We start from the raw sequence: 24,138 nt of genomic DNA on the forward strand, positions 1-24,138 counted from the left end.
CTAGTCTTCACTTTGCCAGTTACTATCTAAGTGACTTTAGGAAAGTCACTGAATCTCACTGAGCTGAAGTTTCTTCAGCCATAAAAGGGAGATAATATCAGCCCTACCTACCTCATAGGTTCAAACAAGATAATGTGAAAACCGTGAAATCCTGTACAGATGTGTAACAATACAAGTCACCAAGGAATGGTCGTGAATATCATTGAGAACTGAATAATGACTTTGTTGTCTCTGAACAGTTTTCCATGAATAGATATACCAGACTCAGGAGCTGACTGTAATACAGAAATTATTCACTGACAAATGAAGTAAAACTTTGCTCCTAGTAAAGACCTCAGAAATATTCTGAGAGCACACTGATGGTCCATCCTAAAGATGTCACCAGATGGGGATGGAGGCTCTGAGAAGACAAAAGTAAGGCATCAAAGGAACCTAGAACTTTTCAAAACAGAGTGGGTAAAAAAAAAAAAAAAATCAGAACTACCAAAGAATCTCCCACAGAGAGGTTCAGTGAACAAATCTGTGACCATGGTAGTTAAGCAGAATAATGACTGAGGAAGACCAACAGAGGCTAAAAACTTTTACCAAAATTATGTTATTCAGTATCCCATGAGAGGATTCAGAATATTTTTTTCCAATCAAAACCAACAACAACAAAAAATCCTTGTTTTTGTATATAATAAAACTCAACTGCACATTCAGTATTCAGTATAATTCCCTTCTGGCTACAGAAGTGAACGGTAATTGAATTGTAGAAGGGCTGTTTGCTAATGTCTATGGCAGATTTCAGATCCCATCCTTTGCATTTCAACGACATGCTGCTCAGGGCTATGCCAATGGAAGAAATGGATCTCGGTATAGATAAAACTCTAAGACTTCTGGGAGCAGAGATTATATCAGTGGAGGCCAAGGCTGGATTCTTCAGCTTTTTGCAATTAAAAAATCTTTAGTTTAATTTTGACCCTGTGGTTGATTACTAGGTGAATTTTGGTAACTTGTCTCTACAGACTTCTGTTTCTTTCGCTCTAAAATGAAGTGGCTGTAATAAACCCCTTTACAGTCCCAATGTTCTACGAGAAGTCTCTGAGAAGAAAGGTTCTCGGAAGAATAGGAAGAGGTAGCCATCACATGTTTAAGAGTTTGGAAGCTCAAGGATAATGAGGCTATAGAAATGGAGAGAGTGGGCTTGTAAAACAGTAGGTAACCTTCAGAAAAATAGATGTTGATTAGGAAAAACCTAGGAAGAGACAAGCTGAAAGAAATTGAACAGCTGAGCAATCAGAGAAAACTGGAAAGGTTGGTACACAGATGTGGGTAGCTAGTGGGACCATGCAAGGCCAGCAGTCTGTGTAGAGAAGTGAAGTCACTTCTGCCAGCAGAGTTTAGAATACTAACAAGTTGGTGATCGGGTGGCTGTAACTTTATTCTTAAATCAAGGAGTGAATCTAAAGCTTAATCAGAAAAAAAAAGAGCAAGAAGACATATAAGTAGATTAGTCATGGACTAGGGCAACAGAGGATGTCAACTAGAGAAGAACACTGACCAAAAGGATTCCTTGACCAAAAATCACCTTGTCATCAGCACTTTGGGCAAGAGTTAAACACAGCCACTTACAAAACAGAAAGCCATTGAAATCTTCCTCAATTACTTAGATGTTGATATCAGCACGAAAAAGATGAGGCAATGTAAGAAATGACTGATTAAATGATGCAAAGTCATTTATCAACTGAGTAGCAGAGGCCAGAGTTCTTAATCTTCCCTTTCATCACCATTTAAAAGACACACAACTAGAGAGTTTCTGCAGTCTCTTTAACCAGAATAACTTCTGTTATGCTATTAATAATCTGTTGCTCTTAGGAATTAAAATGTACTGGTGTAGTTGTAAAATTGATTTTTTAGTATTTGAAGTGACTCTGGATTTCAGTCACTCTTACTTGTCCATCAACAAGGACAGGATGAGGATATAGGGCAAAAAGTAAAGATGTGATATTTCTTTGTTTCCCATTCTTAAAAAGTTTATCATACCACAGAGACGTCAAAAACTGACAGTTCCAAAATGTTTAAAAGAAAACTAATCACTACAGGATATATGAGAACAATCCGTGTTCTGATGGCTCTTAAACATGTATCTACAAATTATTTTCATCATTAGTTTTCTGCAAAGAAGGCAAATTTGCAATATGTTTATATACTTACCTTTAAAAGTTGAATTGACTGCCTATTGCTTTTGTAACTCAGACGTCCTGTTTTTCCTTGATCTCTGCAAACCCAAAAAGGAGGGTGGGGGGCGGTTAGGGGGATGGGCAGGATCCAGTCCTATATGCCAAGCACTGATTTTTCGCATTGAAACAAACCATGGAATAAACTAACAACAAAAGGATTATCTTTCATTTGAAGAAGAAATCTAAGGTTTAAGGACAGTATATAATGGTAACTTGAACTAAAGGGTTTAAATACCACTTGAAAAGTATTATTTGATTATTAAGTCCAAGTTTTCAATGAGTCATTTTAAAAGGAAACATAAATTTCAAGATATAGTTAAAACTTTGAGAGAAGAAATATCTGGAAGGTATATTTTTTAAAACTGAAGTTGCAGAATAATTTTACCAGCTTGTAAAATTCCTCAAGTGCTTTCTACAATTCCAACAGCCGCAATGATGAAGTAACTAGTGAAGGGAGGTCCAGGAATAAGGCTTCATCCGGAGGGATAAACAAGGAGATGTGTGGACAGAAGCCGACGCCGCCTAGCTGGCCAATTTAGGCGGCTCTACTCTGGTGATGAATGAGGTGAATGATTCATCACCAGCATAGAGTGGTGGCTTCCCTCACTTCCATATATTTAGGCAGGGATTGAAAGTCACTTTGTTGACATATAATTCCTACATTAAAAAAAAAAAAGTGTATCACAATGAAATAGTGCTGGATGGATGACCCCAAGTACAAATTACTTCCAACCCAGCGATGAGATGTTATTTTATTCTTGTAAAATATGAAAGGAAAGAAAAATAATATTCTAGGTACAGACAACAATGAGCTCCTATGGAAAAACCCACTACAGGAAAGCTCTTCAGTTATACCCAACCCTTTCTTTTTCTCTGTGAGCTCAGAAGAAAAACCATCAAGTGAAATTGCTAGTATTTGATTACAAAGAAACAATATCCAGCAGCTGGATGTGAAAATGTGATTGGCAGGGAAGAGTAACAAAAGTGCAGGGCGTTTCTAGTTAACACAGTGTTTCCCTCAGCCACTAATAGGGTTCTAAATCCAATGAATCAGGATGCTGTTTGGCACATCACAGGGTAAACTTTCTGAATAGTGAGTTATGGACCTGGAATATAAACAGGCTTCTAAGATGTTTTCCTTACATAGGCAGCTAGAACAATCTGGTCATCACTTCTCATCTTCTGGAGCAATTTGTTGGCCTGAAACAGATTAAATATTTTATGTGTGTCCTTCCAGACTGACTAGCCTGAGGAGGAAGGTTTTGAATTGCACCCTGAAAGTGAGTTCTTCAGCAAAGTACTGTATTTTAGAGCTAAAAACACTTATGGAAAATTCCCGTCTATAATTTCTTTAATTATGGAATTATCACTGGTAGTGGTGTTTGTTTCCATTTCAGAGTGTGATGGTAATTTCTTGGGGTTATTTGAGCCCCAAATACTTAACACTTAGTAACTTTAATCTGAATACTTTGACTTCCTAAAATAGTATTTTTTTTACTTGTGTGAAAAAATGGATCATTCATGACATATTTCCATAAATGAGATTATAATCTTTCATAACTTTAAAATACTTTTGTTTTGTAATGTTGAAATGTTTTGAAATAAAAGACCTAGTCATGAAGTTACACAATCATTCTGTCATTAAGACTAATATCTTGTCAATGCAACAGGATAGAAAGCCCAGAGATAAACCCACGCACATATGGTCACCTTATCTTTGATAAAGGAGGCAAGAATATACAGTGGAGAAAAGACAGCCTCTTCAATAAGTGGTGCTGGGAAAACTGGACAGGTACATATAAAAGTATGAAATTAGAACACTCCCTAACACCGTACACAAAAATAAACTCATAATGGATTAAAGACCTAAATGTAAGGCCAGAAACTATCAAACTCTTAGAGGAAAACATAGGCAGAACACTCTATGACATAAATCACAGCAAGATCCTTTTTGAACCGCCTCCTAGAGAAATGGAAATAAAAACAAAAATAAACAAATGGGACCTAATGAAACTTCAAAGCTTTTGCACAGCAAAGGAAACCATAAACAAGACCAAAAGACAACCCTCAGAATGGGAGAAAATATTTGCAAATGAAGCAACTGACAAAGGATTAATCTCCAAGATTTACAAGCAGCTCATGCAGCTCAATAACAAAAAAACAAAAAAACCCAATCCAAAAATGGGCAGAAGACCTAAACAGACATTTCTCCAAAGAAGATATACAGATTGCCAACAAACACATGAAAGAATGCTCAACATCACTAATCATTAGAGAAATGCAAATCAAAACTACAATGAGATATCATCTCACACCAGTCAGAATGGCCATCATCAAAAAATCTAGAAACAATAAATGCTGGAGAGGGTGTGGAGAAAAGGGAACACTCTTGCACTGCTGGTGGGAATGTGAATTGGTACAGCCACTAATGAGAACAGTATGGAGTTTCCTTAAAAAATTACAAATAGAACTACCATACGACGCAGCAACCCCACTACTGGGCATATACCCTGAGAAAACCATAATTCAAAAAAATTCATGTACCAAAATGTTCATTGCAGCTTATTTACAATAGCCAGGACATGGAAGCAACCTAAGTGTCCATCATCGGATGAATAGATAAAGAATATGTGGCACATATACACAATGGAATATTAGCCATAAAAGGAAACGAAACTGAAATATCTGTAGTGAGGTGGATGGACCTAGAGTCTGTCATGTACAGTGAAGTAAGTTAGAAAGAGAAAAACAAATACCGTATGCTAACACATATATATGGAATCTAAGAGAAAAAAAAAAGGTCATGAAGAACCTAGGGGTAAGATGGGAATAAAGACACAGACCTACTAGAGAATGGACTTGAGGATATGGGGAGGGGCAAGGGTAAGCTGGGACAAAGTGAGAGAGTGGCATGGACATATATACACTAACAAACGTAAAACAGATAGCTAGTGGGAACCAGCCTCATAGCACAGGGAGATCAACTTGGTGGTTTGTGACCACCTAGAGGGGTGGGATAGGGAGGGTGGGAGGGAGGGAGATGCAAGAGGGAAGAGATATGGGAACATATGTATATGTATAACTGATTCACTTTGTTAAAAAGCAGAAACTAACACAGCATTGTAAAGCAATTATACTCCAATAAAGATGTTAAAAAAAACCCAAAAAACAAAAAAAGCAAAAAACAAACAAAAAAGTTAAGGTTATAACAAAATATATTAAAAAAAGACTAATATCTTGGAATTCTTTATAGCGTCATTAAAGAAACCTTTATTTCAGCTCTAAGAAGAGACATATAAATGGCTCTCACTTGTCTTTTTTTTTTCTTGGTACGCGGGCCTCTCACTGCTGTGGCCTCTTCCGTTGCAGAGCACAGGCTCCGGACGCGCAGGCTCAGCGGCCATGGCTCACGGGCCCAGCCGCTCCGCGGCATGTGGGATCTTCCCGGACCCGGGCACGAACATGTGTCCCCTGCATCGGCAGGCGCACTCTTAACCACTGCGCCACCACGGAAGCCCTCACTTGTCTATTTTTTTAAAAAAGAAACTCCTACAGAAGTATTGTGATATTGCAATTGGAATTTTCTGATTCAAGCAACAGAAGAGAAAAATCATTACTTTTAAATACATGATTTAATATGATTTTCCTTTATAAAAGAGTTCCTACTTTTTTGATGTTATTATTTGATAATAAAAAATGAACTGAAACCCTTGGCATTTTTGTAGTGTTCTTACAAGTAATTATTTTCTATTCAGTGTGATTGTAAGAGGTCCAAGTAATTGGCCTTCTATATTCCAGAGGATAGTCAGGTATTTTGTTTTAAAATTTCTATATATCAATTCATACAATTTCTAGTTATATTGTTGACTAATACTGCCATATGTGTGTGTGTGTGTATATATATATATATATATATATATATGCATACATATATATATATATGTCTATATATATATATATATATATATATATATATATATATATATATATACACACATACATACACACAAATATATTAACTGAAAATCTGGCCAGTCATAGAAGTGACATTCGGCGTTCCAAATTCTTAATCTGGGAAATGTAAACAGTGCAATACAGGTCTAAACATGAGTAAACAGAACAGATACTGATATGAAGGATGCATAAAGAAAATTTATTTCAAACTTGTATTTGTTTTGCTTTGTTACCATCATGGATTGGAAGTATATTCTTTTTTTATTTTAATTTTAATTTTATTTATTTATTTATTTTTGGCTGTTTTGGGTCTTCATTGCTGCGTGAGGGCTTTTCCCTAGTTGCGGCGAGCAGGGTTACTCTTCGTTGTGGTGCGTGGGCTTCTCACTGCGGTGGCTTCTCTTGTTACAGAGCACAGGCTCTAGGTGCATGGGTTTCAGTAGTTGTGGTGTGTGGGCTCAGAGGCCATGGCTCATTGGCTCCAGAGCACAGGCTCAGTAGTTGTGTCACACAGGGTTAGTTGCTCCGCGGCATGTGGAATCTTCCTGGACCAGGGCTCAAACCCGTGTGCCCTGCAGTGGCAGGCGGATTTTCAACCACTGTGCCACCAGTGAAGCTCTGGAAGTATATTCTTATGGGAAAAAAATACTTTGATCCCAGAACAGATAGGCTGGATCTATTGAAATGCAGTGGGTCAGACCCACAGTTTAACTAAAGTAAAATTCCATAAATGTGATCTTACTATAGAGCTTGCACTGATGAGATTTTTTTTTTTTTTTTTTTTCCGGTACGCAGGCCTCTCACTGTTGTGGCCTCTCCCGTTGCGGAGCACAGGCTCAGCGGCCATGGCTCACAGGCCCAGCCACTCCACAGCATGTGGGATCTTCCCGGACAGGGGCACGAACTCGTGTCCCCTGCATCTGCAGGCGGACTCTCAACCACTGCGCCACCAGGGAAGCCCCTTGATGAGATTTTAACTCTTCCATTCCTGTATACTGTTATCTATGTTCAAGTTTCATTTGTTTTCTAACAGATTGACTTTTTTTTTTTTAAATCACGTGATGTCATTTTATTTTTTATTACAGAAGTGTTTTTTTTTTTTTTTAACCCCACATTTGTTTATTTATTTATTTTTGGCTGTGATGGGTCTTCGTTTCTGTGCGAGGGCTTTCTCTAGTTGTGGCAAGCGGGGGCCACTCTTCATCACCGGTGTGCGGGCCTCTCACTATTGCGGCCTCTCTTGTTGTGGAGCACAGGCTCCAGACGCGCAGGGTCAGTAGTTGTGGCTCACAGGCCTAGTTGCTCCGCGGCATGTGGGATCTTCCCAGACCAGGGCTCAAACCCGTGTCCCCTGCATTAGCAGGCAGATTCTCAACCACTGCGCCACCAGGGAAGCCCTAACAGATTGACTTTTAAAGTGTGGCTTTGCAACCCTCAGAAACTAAGGAACATTACTGTTATTATTACTATAATAACATTTTTATGGAAGACGGTAGCAGCTGTCGAGTCCACAATTAAAATGAATGCCACTGCAGTGTGTAACATGGATGACAGATGATAGGCAAGCATATTAGACAGTGTGCAAATACAGTGCCTTAAACAGGGCACACCCCGACACTGTTAGCTTAAAGCAATACCTGTAGGATAATCTCTGCCAGCTAGTTTCTGCCATTTGATTCGAGTTACAGAAGGAATCTGACAAAGTTGTCCACAGTCTGTCAGCTATTTTCAGCAAGAAGAAAGCGCATGCTTGGACTGGGAACAATGGCGGCAGAACAATGCAAACACATCTGCTTTGTTAAAGGGTCCATAGCCTTTCCAAGAGCGACTCTATTATGCTGTGGTCAGTGCCTTGCCTCTGTGCTCTAATACAGCGGTCCCCAACCTTTTTACCACCAAGGACCAGTTTCGTGGAAGACAATTTTTCCATGGACGGCAGGGGGTGGGGTGGGGGGATGGTGTCAGGATGATTCAAGCGCATTACATTTATTATGCACTTTATTTCTATTCTTATTACACTGTAATATATAATGAAATAATTATACAACTCACATCATGCAGAATCAGTGGAAGCCCTGAGCTTGTTTTCTTGCAACTAGATGGTCCCATCTGGGGGGGATGAGAGACAGTGACACCCAAGTGTGTTGCTTACGTTCAGTCTACTCTGTGATCTCGCTTTGGTCACCATCACTGCAGAAAACCCTGCTTCACAAAGATAGGATGTTGGAAACGGAAGCAGGCTCCTCGGTGCTTTTGTGGCAATCTCAGGATATTCCACCTTGACTTTAATCCAGAACGTATGGAGATTTGAAGTTGTCTCAAACATACTTTTAAGGCCACCATCACTTGCGACCTCAAGCAGTTGATCCTCTTCTAGCACAGACAAAGTCGATTATTCACAAATGGGTGGCGGATCCATTCCTTCCCAGTTCAGGGGTCTTTTGTGGTTGGGAAGTAACGCTCAAACTCTTTTGAAAGCTGAGACAGGTGATCATGCCCCAGCTGGGAGAAAGAAGGCCCTGGCTCAGTCTCTTTCAAAATCTCTGCTAATGTTTGAATCATGTCAAAAATCCCAATGTTCACTCGTCGCCCCCATAATTCCAGTTTGGCTTTGAATGCAGCCACTTTATCTGCCGACTTGAACACAGTTGTCATTCTCCCCTGAAGTGACATTGCGTTCGTTGAGCAGGTTGAATATGTCACACAAGTAAGCAAGTTTTGCGACCCATTCTGTGTCACTGAAATGTGCTGCCAGCAGTGACTTTTTCTCTAAAAGTAATCTCTGGAGCGGCTCTTGTAAAAAAACTCTGGCCAGTAATCTACCTCTAGAAAGCCATCTCACTTCTGTGTATCGGAGATGTGTGTGCCCCGCACCCATCTCCTCACAGAGCTGCGTGGACATGAGTTAAGGGCATGTACTTTAATGTGGTTGATAATTTTAATCACATCCTGCAAAACACTGTTAAGTTCAGGTGACATTTTTCAGCTAGCCAGCATTTCCCTACGGATGACACAGTGCATAGACTCACATTCAGAAGCGACCTCTTTGACCTGAGTAGTGAAACCAGAAAGCCATTCAGTCATGGCAGCCACTCCATCTGTGCATATACCGACACAAAATGACCAATTTAGTTTTCCTGTTATGTAATCATTCAGCCACTTTTTGTTGGCTGGCAACAAAAGTGCACATAACATATCCTCATGCACATCCTCCTGAAAAATATATTGCACAAAACAAGCATTGTTGCCTTGTTGCCAACATCGGTAGACTCATCAACCTGGATTGAGGACCTCAGTGACGCATTAATCCTCTCTAAAAATTGTGGCTCAGTATCCTCTGCTATTTCATCAATTTGTCTACTTATGGTGCTAGCCGAGAGAGGAACATGTGCCACCTTCTGAACTGCAGCCTCTCCTAAAAGTTCACGACAAATGTCCTTAGCAGCAGGCAGGGTCAACTCTTCACCAATGGTAAAGGGCTTCTCAGCTTTAGCAATATGGTTAGCCACTAAGAATGACGCTCTCAGTGCAGACACATTTGATGAACTGATGGCCTTCAGTAATTGCTTCTGTTCTTCATGTTCATGGTTTTTTCTTTTGAGAAACTCCAAAGGCTTGTCTTTTAATGCAGGGTGCTTGGTCTTCATGTGGCGAAGCATTTCATGGCTTCGTTGGATAGCGGGTCACCCCATATTATACAAAGTGGGCTTGGAGGACGTAAATCACCTGTTGCAATGAACCCGTGATTTAAGTAGGACTCTTGGTATTTTCTTTTAAATGCAGCTTTCTTTTTGTTGGCAGTCTTAGAGCCTTCTGCTGTCTCATCATTGGGTCTTTCCCCTTTTCAAAGAAGCTCTCCAGTGACATTTGTGTTTTACTCATTTTGGCTAGGGTTAGCTTGTGGGCTTACCAAAACTGTGACTGAGACAAGTGCACAGTGCGGGAAAAAGGCGGGGACAGAAGTGGTAAATAAAATAATGGGTGGGCCAGGCAAGGACTAAAATAAGTGGATTCTGACTTAAAACCTGCCACCAGATGCAGCTGTACAATTGAAGCACGTGAACACACTTGCCACTATAAATCCTGCCACCAGATTCAGCTTGATTGTCACCTGCCACTCACTGATAGGGTTCTGATATGAGTCTGCAAGCAGTTGATTTATTGTGGTCTCTGTGCAGTCAGACCTCTCTGCTAATGATAATCTGTATTTGCAGCCGCTCCCCAGCGCTAGCATCACTGCCTCAGCTCCCCCTCAGATCATCAGGCATTAGATTCTCATAAGGAGCACACAATCTAGATCCTTCCCATGTGCAGTTCACAGTAGGTTTCTTCCCCCTTGAGAACCTCATGCCGCAGCTGATCTGACAGGAGGCAGAGCTCAGGCAGTAATGTGAGCGATGGGGAGCTGCTGTAAATACAGATGAAGCTTCGCTTGCTTGCCTGCTGCTCACCTCCTGCTGTGTGGCCCAGTTCCTAACAGGCCACAGACCAGTACCAGTCTGTGGCCCAGGGGTTGAGGACTCCTGCTCTAATATCTCCAAGTGCATACCACATTCTATCAAAAATGTCTTTCTTGGGCTTCCCTGGTGGCACAGTGGTTGGGAGTCCGCCTGCTGATGTGGGGGATGCGGGTTCGTGCCCCAGTCCGGGAGGATCCTGCGTGCCGCGGGGCAGCTGGGCCCGTGGGCCGTGGCTGCTGGGCCTGTGTGTCTGGAGCCTGTGCTCCGCAGCGGGAGAGGCCGCAGTGGTGAGAGGCCCGCGTACCGCAAAAAAAAAAAAAAATATATATATATATCTTTCTTGTTTTTAAATTTTTTAAATTTTTATTGTGGAAGATTCCATACATACAGAAAATATGAAGGAATAATACAACCACATCTGTATACCTGTCACCCAGATTCACCAATTAATATTTTGGCACATTTGCATTATCTATCTATGCTTATACCACACCAAACCGTTAGGAATCAAGTAAAGATTTCTGTCTGGATCTATGAACAATGAATATAACCTCAATAAAATTAACACACCTAAGAAAAGAACAGTGATTATCTAACATTCATTCTATATTTAAATTTACCTAATTGTCTTAAAAATGTCCTTTCTAGCTGAGATTTTTGTTTTCTTTTTGATCAGTAGTCTGTTAAGCGAAACTAAATGGTAGTGATCCCATGTGGGCCATCTTGTTTAGACTTAACAATGGCCGACACAAGATGGTTTCTCTCTTAGTCTGGAGATGTGCCAATACAGGGCATTTAGGATGGCTTTTCTATCCTCAACACATGGTTTCATCCCTGACTTGAAAGATGGCAGCTCCACCCTGTAATCATGGCACAGAGGTGACACAGAGGAGCACACTGTCCAAGGGCATGATCCAGATGCTGTGTACACAATTTCTGTTCACATTCTATCATACAGAATGTAGACACATAGTTTTGCCTAGATACAGAGACTGAGAAAAACAGGCTGTATTCTTGGTGGCCATGAGTTTAGGTTTCCCTGGAACTATGGGTCTTGTGTCTAAAGGAACAATGGTTTAGGGGCAGTAATTAGCCATCTCTGCCATGAGATGTTCCTGGAAATGACTGCGCTCTGATGAACTATAATAAGACTAATACATTGCAATATATTGATATGCTTAGACATATTTCAGAAAATTAAGACTATTTTTCTCCTATACTAAATAAGCCTCATATTATTCACATTTATTTTGAGCTCATCAGTCTATTTTTTTAGGTTTTCTTTCTCCTTCCTTGTCAGGGTATAAGTTGTCAGCACTCATTACTGTAACTGTGCTTTCTTCCCTTTCTAATTTTCCTTTTCTTTGTCATCAAGTTTCTAAAAGTAAACTTTTATAAGTATAACATACATGCAGAAAAGTTCACAAGTCATAACTGCATAGCACGATGAAAACAGTGATTCATGTAAACACCACTCATATCAAGAAATGGAACATTGTTAGTATTCTAGAAGCAGTTTTGTGTAACCTTCAAGTACTATTCCTTTCTTTCTTCCAGAGATAACACTATTCTGACCTTTAACACCATGGCATAGTTTTGTATGTTTTTGAATTTTATATAAACGGAATCGTATAATATATGTTCCTTTTGGTATGGCATCTTTTGTTCAATATCATGCTCGTATGATTCAATGGTGTTATTGCATGTGAGAGTAGTTAGTTTTCATTGCTTATGGGATTGTATTAATATATCATAACTTATCCATGTTATTGTTGATGAACAATTGGATTTCTTCTACTTTTTGGCTAATATAAATAGAGTTGCTATGATTATTGTATTTGTCATTTGGTGCACATGTGTATGTATTTGTTAGGCATATATGATTCCTGGGAATAAAACTGATGAATTATGGGATATTTGTAAATTCATTTTTCTTGCCTTATTGCACTCGGACTTCTAGTACAATGCTGAACAGAAGTAATCATAAAGAGAATTCTTGCCTTGAGCTGAATCTCAAGGGGAAAACTTCAATTACTTCACCATTTAGTATGACAGTTTGCATTAGGATTTTTGTAGATATAAAGGAAATTCTTTATAATCCTAATTTTCTAAGGTTCTCTCCTCACAGGTGGGTATTGAATTTTATCAAATGATTTTTCTATATCTCTTGAGATGGTTATAATTTTCTTCTTTATTCTGTTAACTAATTAATTTTCAAAGCTTGAACCAACTTTGCACTCTTGAAATAAATCCACTTTGTTTGTGATATATTATCCCCAAATAACCCATGTATCAAAGGTCACACTGAAAATTAGAATATATTTTGAACTGAATGATGATGAAAGTATGAAATATGTCATGTCAGAAACACAACATTCATATACTATTCTTTCAGTGTTTACCCCAGATTTCAGCATGCATACTTGATTTACTAAAGTCTAATGTAAGTGTTACTTTTACAACTTATTGGACAAATCATGGAATTTAGAGTACTTTAACTCCATTTACTCCCCTCCCAATTTTTGTGCTATTGCTATTGTTATTATAGGTTAGTTGTGTCCCTCCTAAATATATGTTGAAGTCCTAACCCCTTGGGATTGTGAATTGGAAACTGGGTCTTAGTAGATGTAATCAAGTTAAGATGATGTCATACTAGATTAGAGTGTGCCTTAATCCAATGACTGGTGTCCTTAAAAGAAGAAGTATGGACACAGATACACAGATCATGTGAAGATGGAGGCAGAGGTTAGAGTGATGTATCTACAAGACAAGAAATACCAAGGAATGCCAGCAACCAACAGAAGGTAAGAAGAGGCAAGGAAGGATAATCCCCTAAAACCTTCAGAGAGAGAGTGTTTGGCCCTGGTGACAACTTGATTTGACTTCTAGTCTCCAGAACTGTGAGAGAATAGATTTGTTGTTTTAAGCCACCGAGTTTATGGTACTTTGTTACGGTAGCCCTGTGAAACTAATACAGTTGTCATGTATTTAGATTCTCTCTCTATTTTAAACCCTATGAGGCAATATTAGTATTGTTTTGTGTAGTGAATATTCATTTATGTTGATCCATGTTTTGACTCTGCATTTTTTTTCACTTCTTCCAACATCTCTATGCATCCTTCTAAGATCATTTTCTTTCTAGTTGAAGTATTTCCTTAATGTGGGTTTGCTGTTGATGAATTCTCTCAGCTTTTGTTTGCCTGAGAATGTCTTTATTTCACCTCATTTTTTGAAGTTGATTTTTGCTTGGTATAGAACTCTAGGATAGTTCTTTTTAGTACATTAGCACACTGAAGATTGCATTCCATTGTCTTCTGACTTCCATTATTTGGTTTTCTGAAGTTTTATTATAATATATAGGTGTAGTTTCCTTTGGATTTGTGCTTAGAATTTATTTTTCTTGTTTCTGTGGCTTGATGCCTTTCATCAATTTTTGAGATTTTTGTCATTATTTCTTTAAATATTACTTCTGCCCCAGTCTTGCTCTCCTGTCCTTTTGGGACTCAAATTATAACTCTACAAGACCAACTTGCCCCCAGTCTCTTTTTCTAACCTGCTTTGTTCTTCTTTTTCTTCTTCTTACTTTTCTATTCTTTCCTTCCTTCCTTCTTTCCTCCTAGATTTTGGAATATTTTCCACTCCACTTCATTTTCAACACTGCTTCCAAAATTCTCTTTAAAATGCAGATATAACTCTATAAGATGCCTGTTTAAAAACATTCAGTGTCTCCTATTGTCTGTCCTTCATCAAACATGTATTAAACTATTATGTGTCATGCGCTGTATTTAGTGCCATTTATGCAAATTAAAAATACATCAATTATACTATACATGTTTTATGAATTAATATATATGTAATTAAAGTGTGACAATGAGGACCAGAATGACTTATTCCTATTTCATATCAGAACTCAAGATCAAAGGGGATTTCAAATTTATGGGATTTTTGGTAACGTGAAGCACTATGACAAAATGTTAGCATGCATTAATCTTGAAGGATAGGTACATGGGTGCTTTTAATGTTATCCTCTATACTTTCTGTATTTTAACATGTTTAAAAAACAAAATGTGCTTGGTATAAAGTAAGCGTGAGATGTGTAGATGTTTCTTTAAAATTATCTTAATTGCTAGTCTCTAAGCTCTTCTATAATATATTTGAGAGGCACAGTTAAAAACAAGGCAGATATTCCCAGTAGAAGAGTCAGGTGCAACTGAGATTCTTTCTTCTGCAACTCAGCAAACTAGCCTATTTATCACTGTAGAGGGGAAGAAGCAGGATTGAAGAAATTTTGAGTAAAATTGGTGAATTTTTGTTTTATCTTTTTTTCTTTGTCAATTATTGAAGAGTGTGCTACTGATAGCAAATAGCCCAATGGTAGGCAGATTAAAAAGAGACTGGCTAATTAGCAAACAAGGTAACTTTCGCTTGAAGAATCATGTTACATATTTTTTCAAGGAAATGAACTGTTGATTCAGGGACTGCTGTTACCCAATCAATGATCAACAAGTCATTCGTAACATCTTTCTCTTTGTGGCCATCTTTCTCAATTGAAATCAAAGAAAAACTCTTAAAATTCTGATGTATATCTGTTAATATTGTAAATTTAATGAATAGAAAAGTTAAAAAGTATGTAATGATGAACAGAGACCCTGAAGGTATCAAAGCAACTCTCTTTTAAAATTATCATTACAGGGCTTCCCTGGTGGCGCAGTGGTTGAGAGTCTGCCTGCCGATGCAGGGGACACGGGCTCGTGCCCCAGTCCGGGAGGATCCCACATGCCGTGGAGTGGCTGGGCCCGTGCGCCATGGCCGCTGAGCCTGCGCGTCTGGAGCCTGTGCTCTGCAATGGGAGAGGCCACAACAGTGAGAGGCCCGTGTACCGCAAAAATAAATAAAATTATAATTACATAATATACAAATACAGGACTTCCCTGGTGGTGCAGTGGTTAAGAATCCACCTGCCAATGCAGGGGACATGGGTTCAAGCCCTGGTCCGGGAAGATCCTACTTGCTGTGGAGCAACTAACCCCGTGTGCCACAGCTACTGAGCCTGTGCTCTAGAGCCTGTGAGCCACAACTACTGAAGCCCGTGTGCCTAGAGCCCGTGCTCCGCAACAGGAGAAGCCACCGCAATGAGAAACTCGTGCACCACAATGAAGAGTAGCCCCTGCTCGCCGCAACTAGAGAAAGCCCACACGCAGCAATGAAGACCCAATGCAGCCAAAAATAAATAAATAAATAAATAAATAAATAAATAAATAAATATACAAATACAGTGAAATTTATGTTGAATAGGAAAAATTACTGAATAATCAAAGTGAGTTGCCACCACTATAGAAAGGTGCAACAAGAAAATGTGAAGTCAAATTTCTTTGGAAAACAAGTTGTTCAAAATAAGTAAAACAGTGAAGGCTATCATTAATTGGCAAAAAACATGAATGTACTTCTTGGAAATCTCAAATCTAACTCATAAAGTACTAAATATGTGTGTCTATAAAATATATATATGTATATTAAATGTATATGTGTATATAAAACATTGCTGAAAGAGCTCTTTAAATATCAGACACAAGTCTCTTACTTTACAGATGAAGAAACTCAGGCACAAAGATATAGGATACTTAATTTTATGCAATGGAATACATTCAGGAATTTACAGAATTTCCATCATTCCACTTCTAAAACGTATTATTTTGGAGGGTGCTATTTCCCAACATGTGTTAGCATACTAACATGGTGGTTCTTATACTGTGTGTACAGAATCCTGTGATTCCAGAGAGGTGTCTCAAAGGTCACAGGGAAGGAGGAAAGAAGATGTAGTGGGGATCACTCTTCATCTTGGACGGGTCTCCTTTTATCCTTTTCATATACTGGGATTCTCCAAAGATTTCATTTAAAAAAGCATCCCTCTGCTAAGTATACGTTTGCAAATCATTATAACCTCACCAGGATACAGCTGCTTCATGGAAGTTTTTCTCCACAGCTTAGAATCTGCACTGTGTCTAATCAGTTCTTCTTAATCATTTGGCAGTGTCTGATGAGCCTCATGGACTTTCTTGCCAGAAAACATCATATAGGCATACATTTTTTTCTCCAAGTTTAGCCAGATTCATGGACTTCCTGAAGTCTATTAACAGATCCTGGGCTAATAACACCAACTCTAAAAGCTTTATTTAGAGGATTTAAATAAGAAATTTCTGGGTGAAAAAGAATAAGAATTGGGGAATAATATTAGAGTGTGTTTGGAAAAGATGATATTTTTTAGCATAGCTTAACGTATTGGACCAATTTATCCTGTCGAATGAAAACCAAAATATACTTTCGACCAAACTTCAAGAAGCCTATGTACTCTTGCTGGCCATGTTGTTCCTTGGATTCGCTGATGCACTCAGATGCTGTGCTAGAGCAAATAAGTGAACAGCTCACGGTACTTGCTTTAGAGGCCATCTGTTCTTGAGGATATGAATACTTTTTAATACTTAGAGACTTTTACAACTTAACCACTTTTCACCAGTTCTACACACCACACACACATACACACACACACACTCACCACTTACTCTCCACTGGACTAAGTATCCCTTTGACTTACCTGGCTGGATCAGGCCTGGCTGACTGAGACCTGGGCTGTCTGTCTAAGCTGTGTTCAGTCATGTAGGTGTTGTGAGGATCAATCAGTGGACAGTAAGGATGTGCAGAGACATTAGGACTGTGGCACCAAGGGCTGCGATTGGGGAAAAGGGTTGGTGGGATTTCTTTTTCTCTGTAAAAGAAAAATTAAGCCCAAATTGAACCCCAAAGGCACTTCATACAGTGGCATTAATAATGAAAGCTCAATTAGAGTGAAAGCATGTTCCAAGACCAGAGAATATGGCTTTTCTAGACTTTGTGGGCAGCACCATTATCACAGCAGAAGCATTTGCCTACAAATGAATAACATAAATTCTGTTCTTTCAGCCACAGCCAGCTCTTGATCCAAGATGAAAATTCTAGATGATGCAAATCTTCCTCCACCTAAGCACTGCCAAAGGTGTGGTGATAACTTCATCTCTGCACTACTCCACGGCCTTACCTCTAACAGCAGTGCTGTTATGGAATGAAATGACCAGAGGGGTCTTAATATCACCCAGTGGAAATTGCCAGCCTTTATCATCCCACGAGTATACCCTACTAGCTCTGTGTTTTTATGTTTTAAAACATAAAAGCTATTATGGTTTTTATGGTCTTATTCAAAATAGGAGTGTTTTGGTCTTTATTGATTTACCTATTCATCATATATCTACTTGTCAGCCAGTCATTCCCACCAGCTCAGCCCTTATTAATTGTGGGAAGGACTTAATTTAAAAAAAAAAAGAAAACAAGCAACTTTTACCTTGTAAGAGAAGCTTGAACTCGTTCCACCTGATATTTTGAGATATCTTGCTTAGACTGATCTTGTTTTTCTTTAGTTGTAGTTGTAGCTGCTGGCCAATGAAACATGTGCCTTTGAGATGTTGGACTTACTACTGAGCATCTGTCACATTCAATGTCAGTCTCTAATTTCTCCCATGCTTGCTTCCAGTGAATAGGAGTGTACCAGGCAACAGCCTAACAAAAATGATTTATTAACATGAAATACTATTGGAGTTAGATAGGTTTTTTTTTTAAATGACATAGGCTTATTGCAATAAAATTTCAAAGTCAAACTGTAATGTCATTTACGTACTGTGTAAGGATTAGTGAAACACATGATGAGGCTGTAGTAAGACATCCTGGCCTTAGTTTCCAGTTGTGAAAATTACAAGCTGCATAACCTCAGGCAGATTAGTCACCTACTGTCTTGGACTGTGTCCTCATATGTAAAATAGGGAGGGTGGTGGTGAGGGTGTTATATGAGGGTGTGGTGAGATTCCGTTAAGCTACTGAATTTTGTAACTATAAAGAACTATGCAAACAGTAGTTGTAATATTAATAAGTTAAATTTTTAATAGTTAAGACTCTATCTATCTATCTATCTAGTCTTATTTGAGATGGGGAAATGGGCATTAGAACTAAAGACATGGAGAGGAAACCACATTCTCCAGGCTAGAATCCTAGGTGGGCAGGTTTTTTTCTTTGGTTTCCTGAATATGTGGCATATATGTGCACATATATGTGCAAAAATTATTCAGAAAAATCGTGTAGGGACCAATAATTATGTTTTTGTTCAACATGAGAAAAGTTAGGCACCGAAGTGTGCCCTATCATTCTACTTGTTCTCATGATCTGTTTTTAGTTTATAAAATTAGAGGTTTGGGTTGATGCTGTAACCATTGCAAAACCCTTTGTTTGCCAGCTAAATAGACATAAAAGCAACACAAGGCAAGTTCAGCTAGGCTAGGCCCACAGCAAAGAAAGAGAAAGATGAAATCTTTCTTAAAAGGTTTAATTTCATGGATCACAGCAGGAAAACCCCACTTTTGGTTCAGTTCATCAGTTAGGGATTCTCCTTTTTTGCAGCTCAAACATAGATATTTGCGTGGAAAATATGTTTATGATCTTTTGAGTGCAATCTCTCTCAGTTAGATTATAAGCCTTTCCTAGCCAAGGGCAATATTTTATTCCTTCCTGTACTATAGGGGGCTTAAAAACATCTGATGATAATGACAGTGATAATGTGATAAAATGATAAGTTTTAATTTCACCTCTGGAATGTTGACCATATGAACCTTGTAGGCTCTTTTGTCTGGTTTTATTTTACTTTTGCCATTTTGCCTATCATGTGACCTTGAGCCAGCCATTTAACTTTCCAAGCCCCATTTTCTTCCTTTGTAAAATGCTTAAATAATCTGAGAATCAAAGGAGATAATGTACATATAAATAGCCCTTTGAGTTCCTATGGCACAGGAGCGGTCTGTTCCATATCTGAATCTCTAATAGAAAACAGTGTATTGGGAAAGTCCCAGGCGTTGAATCCTATAAGATGCCTATTAAATTTTTGACATGTAATATAGAGGCTACAAATCATATAGGACAACAATGTGGTCGGTGAAAAATATCTAGCCCTGTTTAAAAATCAGTAAACTCGAGGCTGCCCTGGTGGCTCAGTGGTTAAGAATCTGCCTGCCAATGCAGGGGACATGGGTTCCAGCCCTGGTCTGGGAAGATCCCACAAGCCGTGGAGCAACTAAGCCCGCAAGCCACAACTACTGAAGCCCACATGCCTAGAGCCTAGAGCCAGTGCTCTGTAACAAGAGAAGCCACCGCAATGAGAAGCCTGTGCACCACAACGAAGAGTAGCCCCTGCTTGCCACAACTAGAGAAAGTCCGCGTGCAGCAACGAAGACCCGATGCAGCCCAAAAAAAAAAAAAAAAAAAGAACAGTACACTGACTTCACCATTAGGTTTGCACAGGATTGTTGTACAATTTGGGCTTGTCCTAAATCTGTTTTGTTCCTTCCAGAGAAAATCTGATGGTGGCTGGTGTTTTGCTTCAGATGCTGCTGCCCAGACCTGAAAGAAAATAGTTTGTTAATAACAATTGCCATTGGAGTTCAACATAGTTTTATAAATGTCAGAGGATTATTGCAACACATCTTTCTAAACAGGTGACGTTTTTAAAATATAATGACTGTATAATATGTAATGTCAAGCTGTGTAACTGAACAGCTATTGTATGTGGTTTAAAGTAAAGCCCAAGAAAGAGAGGGGAACTCTCCAGTGTCGCCTAAACAAACCCTCTCTTTGTTTTTTCTTTAAAGATTATGTTTGCTTAGTTTTAGGAACTTAGGTATTTTATTTTGATAGTTAAATCATAAAAGCACAAAGTATTGTATGCCAAATTGAAGAAAGCTGGAAATTTAATTATGGGTATTAATTTATATCCAGAGATGGACAAAGTGGCACAATGAACCAACAACAACCAAAAAATCATATTTAACAGAGAGATCAAGGGATGAAGAAACCACTGGTGCTAAGCCATGGTCTGACTGGGTAAATGAGTTTTTCCTGAACAAATCTAGTTCATAGTATTTATATCTTATACTCACTGTTACTGTGGAATTGGCCTGCATTATGATATTGGGAAGGAATTGGTACAGAGAGACTGTTTGTCCATCCACATTTTGTTGGAGAATATGATTTCCAATTTCCATTTCTTTGTCAAGGGAAGAGTTAATGAGCTTCACGCATAAACCTTTGACATTCACTTCAGCTATTTTAATGTCTCCAAGAGCACTAGAAAATAAAACTCAAAGATTATAAGGTGCCTTCAGATGAGCGTGTCTTTAGCTCACTTTAAGGACTGAATAATAAATATGCTTTGGAAGTTATTCCTAAGCTGTATATTCTGTTGGACAAATTCCATGTAGAAATAGTGTATTTTGTGCCTTAAGCAAATGGCTTGATTTCTTAGTTCTGTTTGGTTATCTGTGCAACAAAATTATCTTTCACATAAAATAAACTTTAAAAATGCTTTAGGTATCAAGATAAAAATGCCATTGGGAGGTACTATTATTATTATTTAAATTTCCTACTGTTCTTCACAAGAAATACTGAGACGTGAAACTCTCAAGTAGATCAAGAGGAAGGTTAAACTATTTAGTTTATTTCTGATAAGGTTACTGTGAACATGAATTGCAACTATATGCTTAAAAGAATTCTGCAAACTTAAAACATACACATATAAGATGGTATATTTTCCCCTTCTAACATTTCGAGAGCTTAGTATGTATCAAGGACCAGGTTAAACATTTATATATCAGCATTTTTCAGAGTATGGGTCACAACCTATAAGTACTGGGTTGGCCAAAAAGTGCCTTCTGTTTTTAAGTAAAAATAAAAGACACATTTTTCATTTGCACCAAGAACTTTATTGAACAACGTATTCATCCTTTTATTCCACTATCTTCTGCCATTTTTCAGGCAACTTCATAATTCCATCTTCCCAAAACTTTTTATCTTTTTGAGCAAAGAACTTGTCCAGGTGCCTTTTACAGTCTTCCGGGGAATTGAAAATTTTCAGTAAGAGAATTGTGTAAAGACCCAAATAAATGGAAATCCGAAGGTGCAATGTTTGGTGAATATGGCAGATGAATCAGAACTTCCCAGCCAAGCTGTAACAGTTTTTGCCTGGTCATCAAAGAAACATGTGGTCTTGCCTTATCCTGATGGAAGATTATGTGTTTTCTGTTGACTAATTCCGGATGCTTTTCATCGAGTGCTGCTTTCAGTTGGTCTAACTGGGAGCAGTACTTTTGGGAATTAATCATTTGGTTTTCTGGAAGGAGCTCATAATAAAGGACTCCCCTCCAATCCCACCATATACACAACATCACCTTCTTTGGATGAAGACCAGCCTTTGGTGTGGGTGGTGGTGGTTCATTTCGCTTGCCCCACGATTTTTTCCATTCCACATTATTGTACAGTATCCATTGCCCATCACAATCTGTCTAAAAAGCGGAACGTTTTCATTACATTTCAGTAGAGAATCGTATGTGGAAATACAGTCAAGAAGGTTTTTTTTGCTTAACTTACGTGGAACCCAAACATCAAAGCGATTGACATAACTAAGCTGGTGCAAATGATTTTCAATGTTTGATTTGGATATTTTGAGTATGTCGGCTATCTCCCGCATGATATAACGTTGATTGCTGTCAGTTAATGTCTCGATTTGATCAGTATCAATTTCAACTGGTCTACCTGACCATGGAGCATTGTCCAGCGAGAAATCTCCACCACAAAGTTTTGCAAACCACTTTTGACACATTCGATCAGTCACAGCAACTTCTCCATACACTGCACAAATCTTTTTTTGCATGTGGGTTGCATTTTTACTTTTCTTGAAATAATAAAGCATAATATGCAAAAAATGTTGCTTTTTTTCTTCCATCTTCAATATTAAAATGGCTACACAAAAATTCACCAATTTTGATGTCTTTTTTTAAATGCATGCTTATATGACAGCTGTCGCATACAATCTAACAAAATTGTTTTGAATGAAGTTAAAGAAAACTAAGTGCTACTAGAGCCATCTTACGGAAAAAAAACGAATGAAACTTTTGGCCAACACAATACACCATGAAATCCCTTTGGTGGGTTAGGGACATAATTTTAAAAATGAAATATACCCCTACCAATAACAGGAACCAATACTTATGATGTGCCAGGCACTTTTAAGATATTATCAATAAATCTATGATTTCATATCTATAATTCCAAAATGCAAACATATCTGAAAAACCAAAAGATTCTTAACAAAACACACTTGAAGCAAAATCTGACCTGAATTCCTTTGGTGGCAAAACCTGACCTGAAACTGAGGAGAGGCTAGTTACTGTCTTCATTCATGATTTGTGTAACTATTCATAAATTTGGCTGTGGAAACATTACTGTTTGATTTTGGATACTTCTCCAAGCCCTATTGGGGTGTTATGTAATATGTGTTCTAGTCACCATATTACTTTTCTTAAAATCCTCCAAATTCTGAATTTGGAAACATGTAAGTCTCCAAATGTTTTGGTAAAGGCATTGTGGACTGGTAGTTACTTATTTAATTCTCACAAAAGGCTACATATTTCTTACTGAAGTTCACCATCAAAAATTTGAGAAAAACTGTATTATCTCATTTAATTCTCACAACAACCTAGTGAGACGGGTACTATTTTTAGTCCAACTTTATAGAAAAGGAAACTGAGGTTTAGAGAGATTAACTGCCATGTCCAAGTTCTCTCAATAAATGTTAGTTCTTGTTCTTCTTTTTCAACTAGTAAAATCTCAAAGAAGTTTGATCCACCCATTCAAATTGTTTAAATTTTGTGTACACCCTGGTGGTTGAGCACTGCTAGAAGATACACACACACACACACACACACACACACACACACAGAGTACAGAGTACTGCCACCAAATGAATTAGTGGTCTCCAGCCACATGTGGGCCCTTAGTGATTGGCAGCAAACTGTGTTCTTCATGAGCTGAGCCAGTATCTTCTGTCTTTCCCTCAACAACATTCAAATCCCTGTCTCACATCTCCAGTTTTATTGTCAGAAAATGATCTCACTAAGAAAATAGAGCCATCAGAAAGAAGTGTGTTTTCCTGCTCTCCACTTAGAAGCAGGTTCACCCATGCCCACACTGACCTCTTTGTTCCAGCCACCTCGTTTCAGTGCAAGAGGAACCCTTCTCCCATCTAAAGTGAAACTCTGCTTACCACCTCCTGCTGCTGCTTTGGTGTTTCAGTCCCATTCATTTTTCTCCTTTCACACCAACCTCTCCCTCTAGACTGCCTCTTTCCCCAAAATATGTACATATCTTCCAATTGCTATAACCTCAAAAAAGAAAAACACACTCCTCCTCTGGCTTCCACCTCCTACTGTCATCACAACCGAGTTTTTGGAAAGACTACGGTATGAGTTCTTCATCTCTTATTCACTCCCTCAACCCACGACCATATATTTCTGCCTTAGACCAAGATGATTAAGGCCCTCTTAAATTGGTCATCAGTTAGTAAATTGAGTGGTACCTTTTCAGTCTTTGTCTTTTTT

At 38.5% G+C, this 24,138-nt stretch overlaps 1 protein-coding gene across 1 annotated transcript in view; it reads right to left on the bottom strand.

Annotated features, from left to right (window-relative positions):
* The window catches only part of LMNTD1 (lamin tail domain containing 1), a 53,904-nt gene that overhangs the window by 2,360 nt on the left and 27,406 nt on the right, over window positions 1-24,138 (bottom strand). The window contains exons 4-8 of the mRNA XM_007446280.1: window positions 20,644-20,830; window positions 19,988-20,107; window positions 18,009-18,223; window positions 17,229-17,399; window positions 2,197-2,260 (exon numbers count right to left, since the gene is read on the bottom strand). Of these exons, the coding sequence (XP_007446342.1) occupies window positions 2,197-2,260; window positions 17,229-17,399; window positions 18,009-18,223; window positions 19,988-20,107; window positions 20,644-20,830 (757 nt within the window). The remainder of the gene's footprint in view (window positions 1-2,196; window positions 2,261-17,228; window positions 17,400-18,008; window positions 18,224-19,987; window positions 20,108-20,643; window positions 20,831-24,138) is intronic.

The sequence above is a fragment of the Lipotes vexillifer genome, unplaced genomic scaffold, assembly GCF_000442215.2.
Source record: "Lipotes vexillifer unplaced genomic scaffold, Lipotes_vexillifer_v1.1 scaffold477, whole genome shotgun sequence".
Taxonomy (NCBI): domain Eukaryota; kingdom Metazoa; phylum Chordata; class Mammalia; order Artiodactyla; family Lipotidae; genus Lipotes; species Lipotes vexillifer.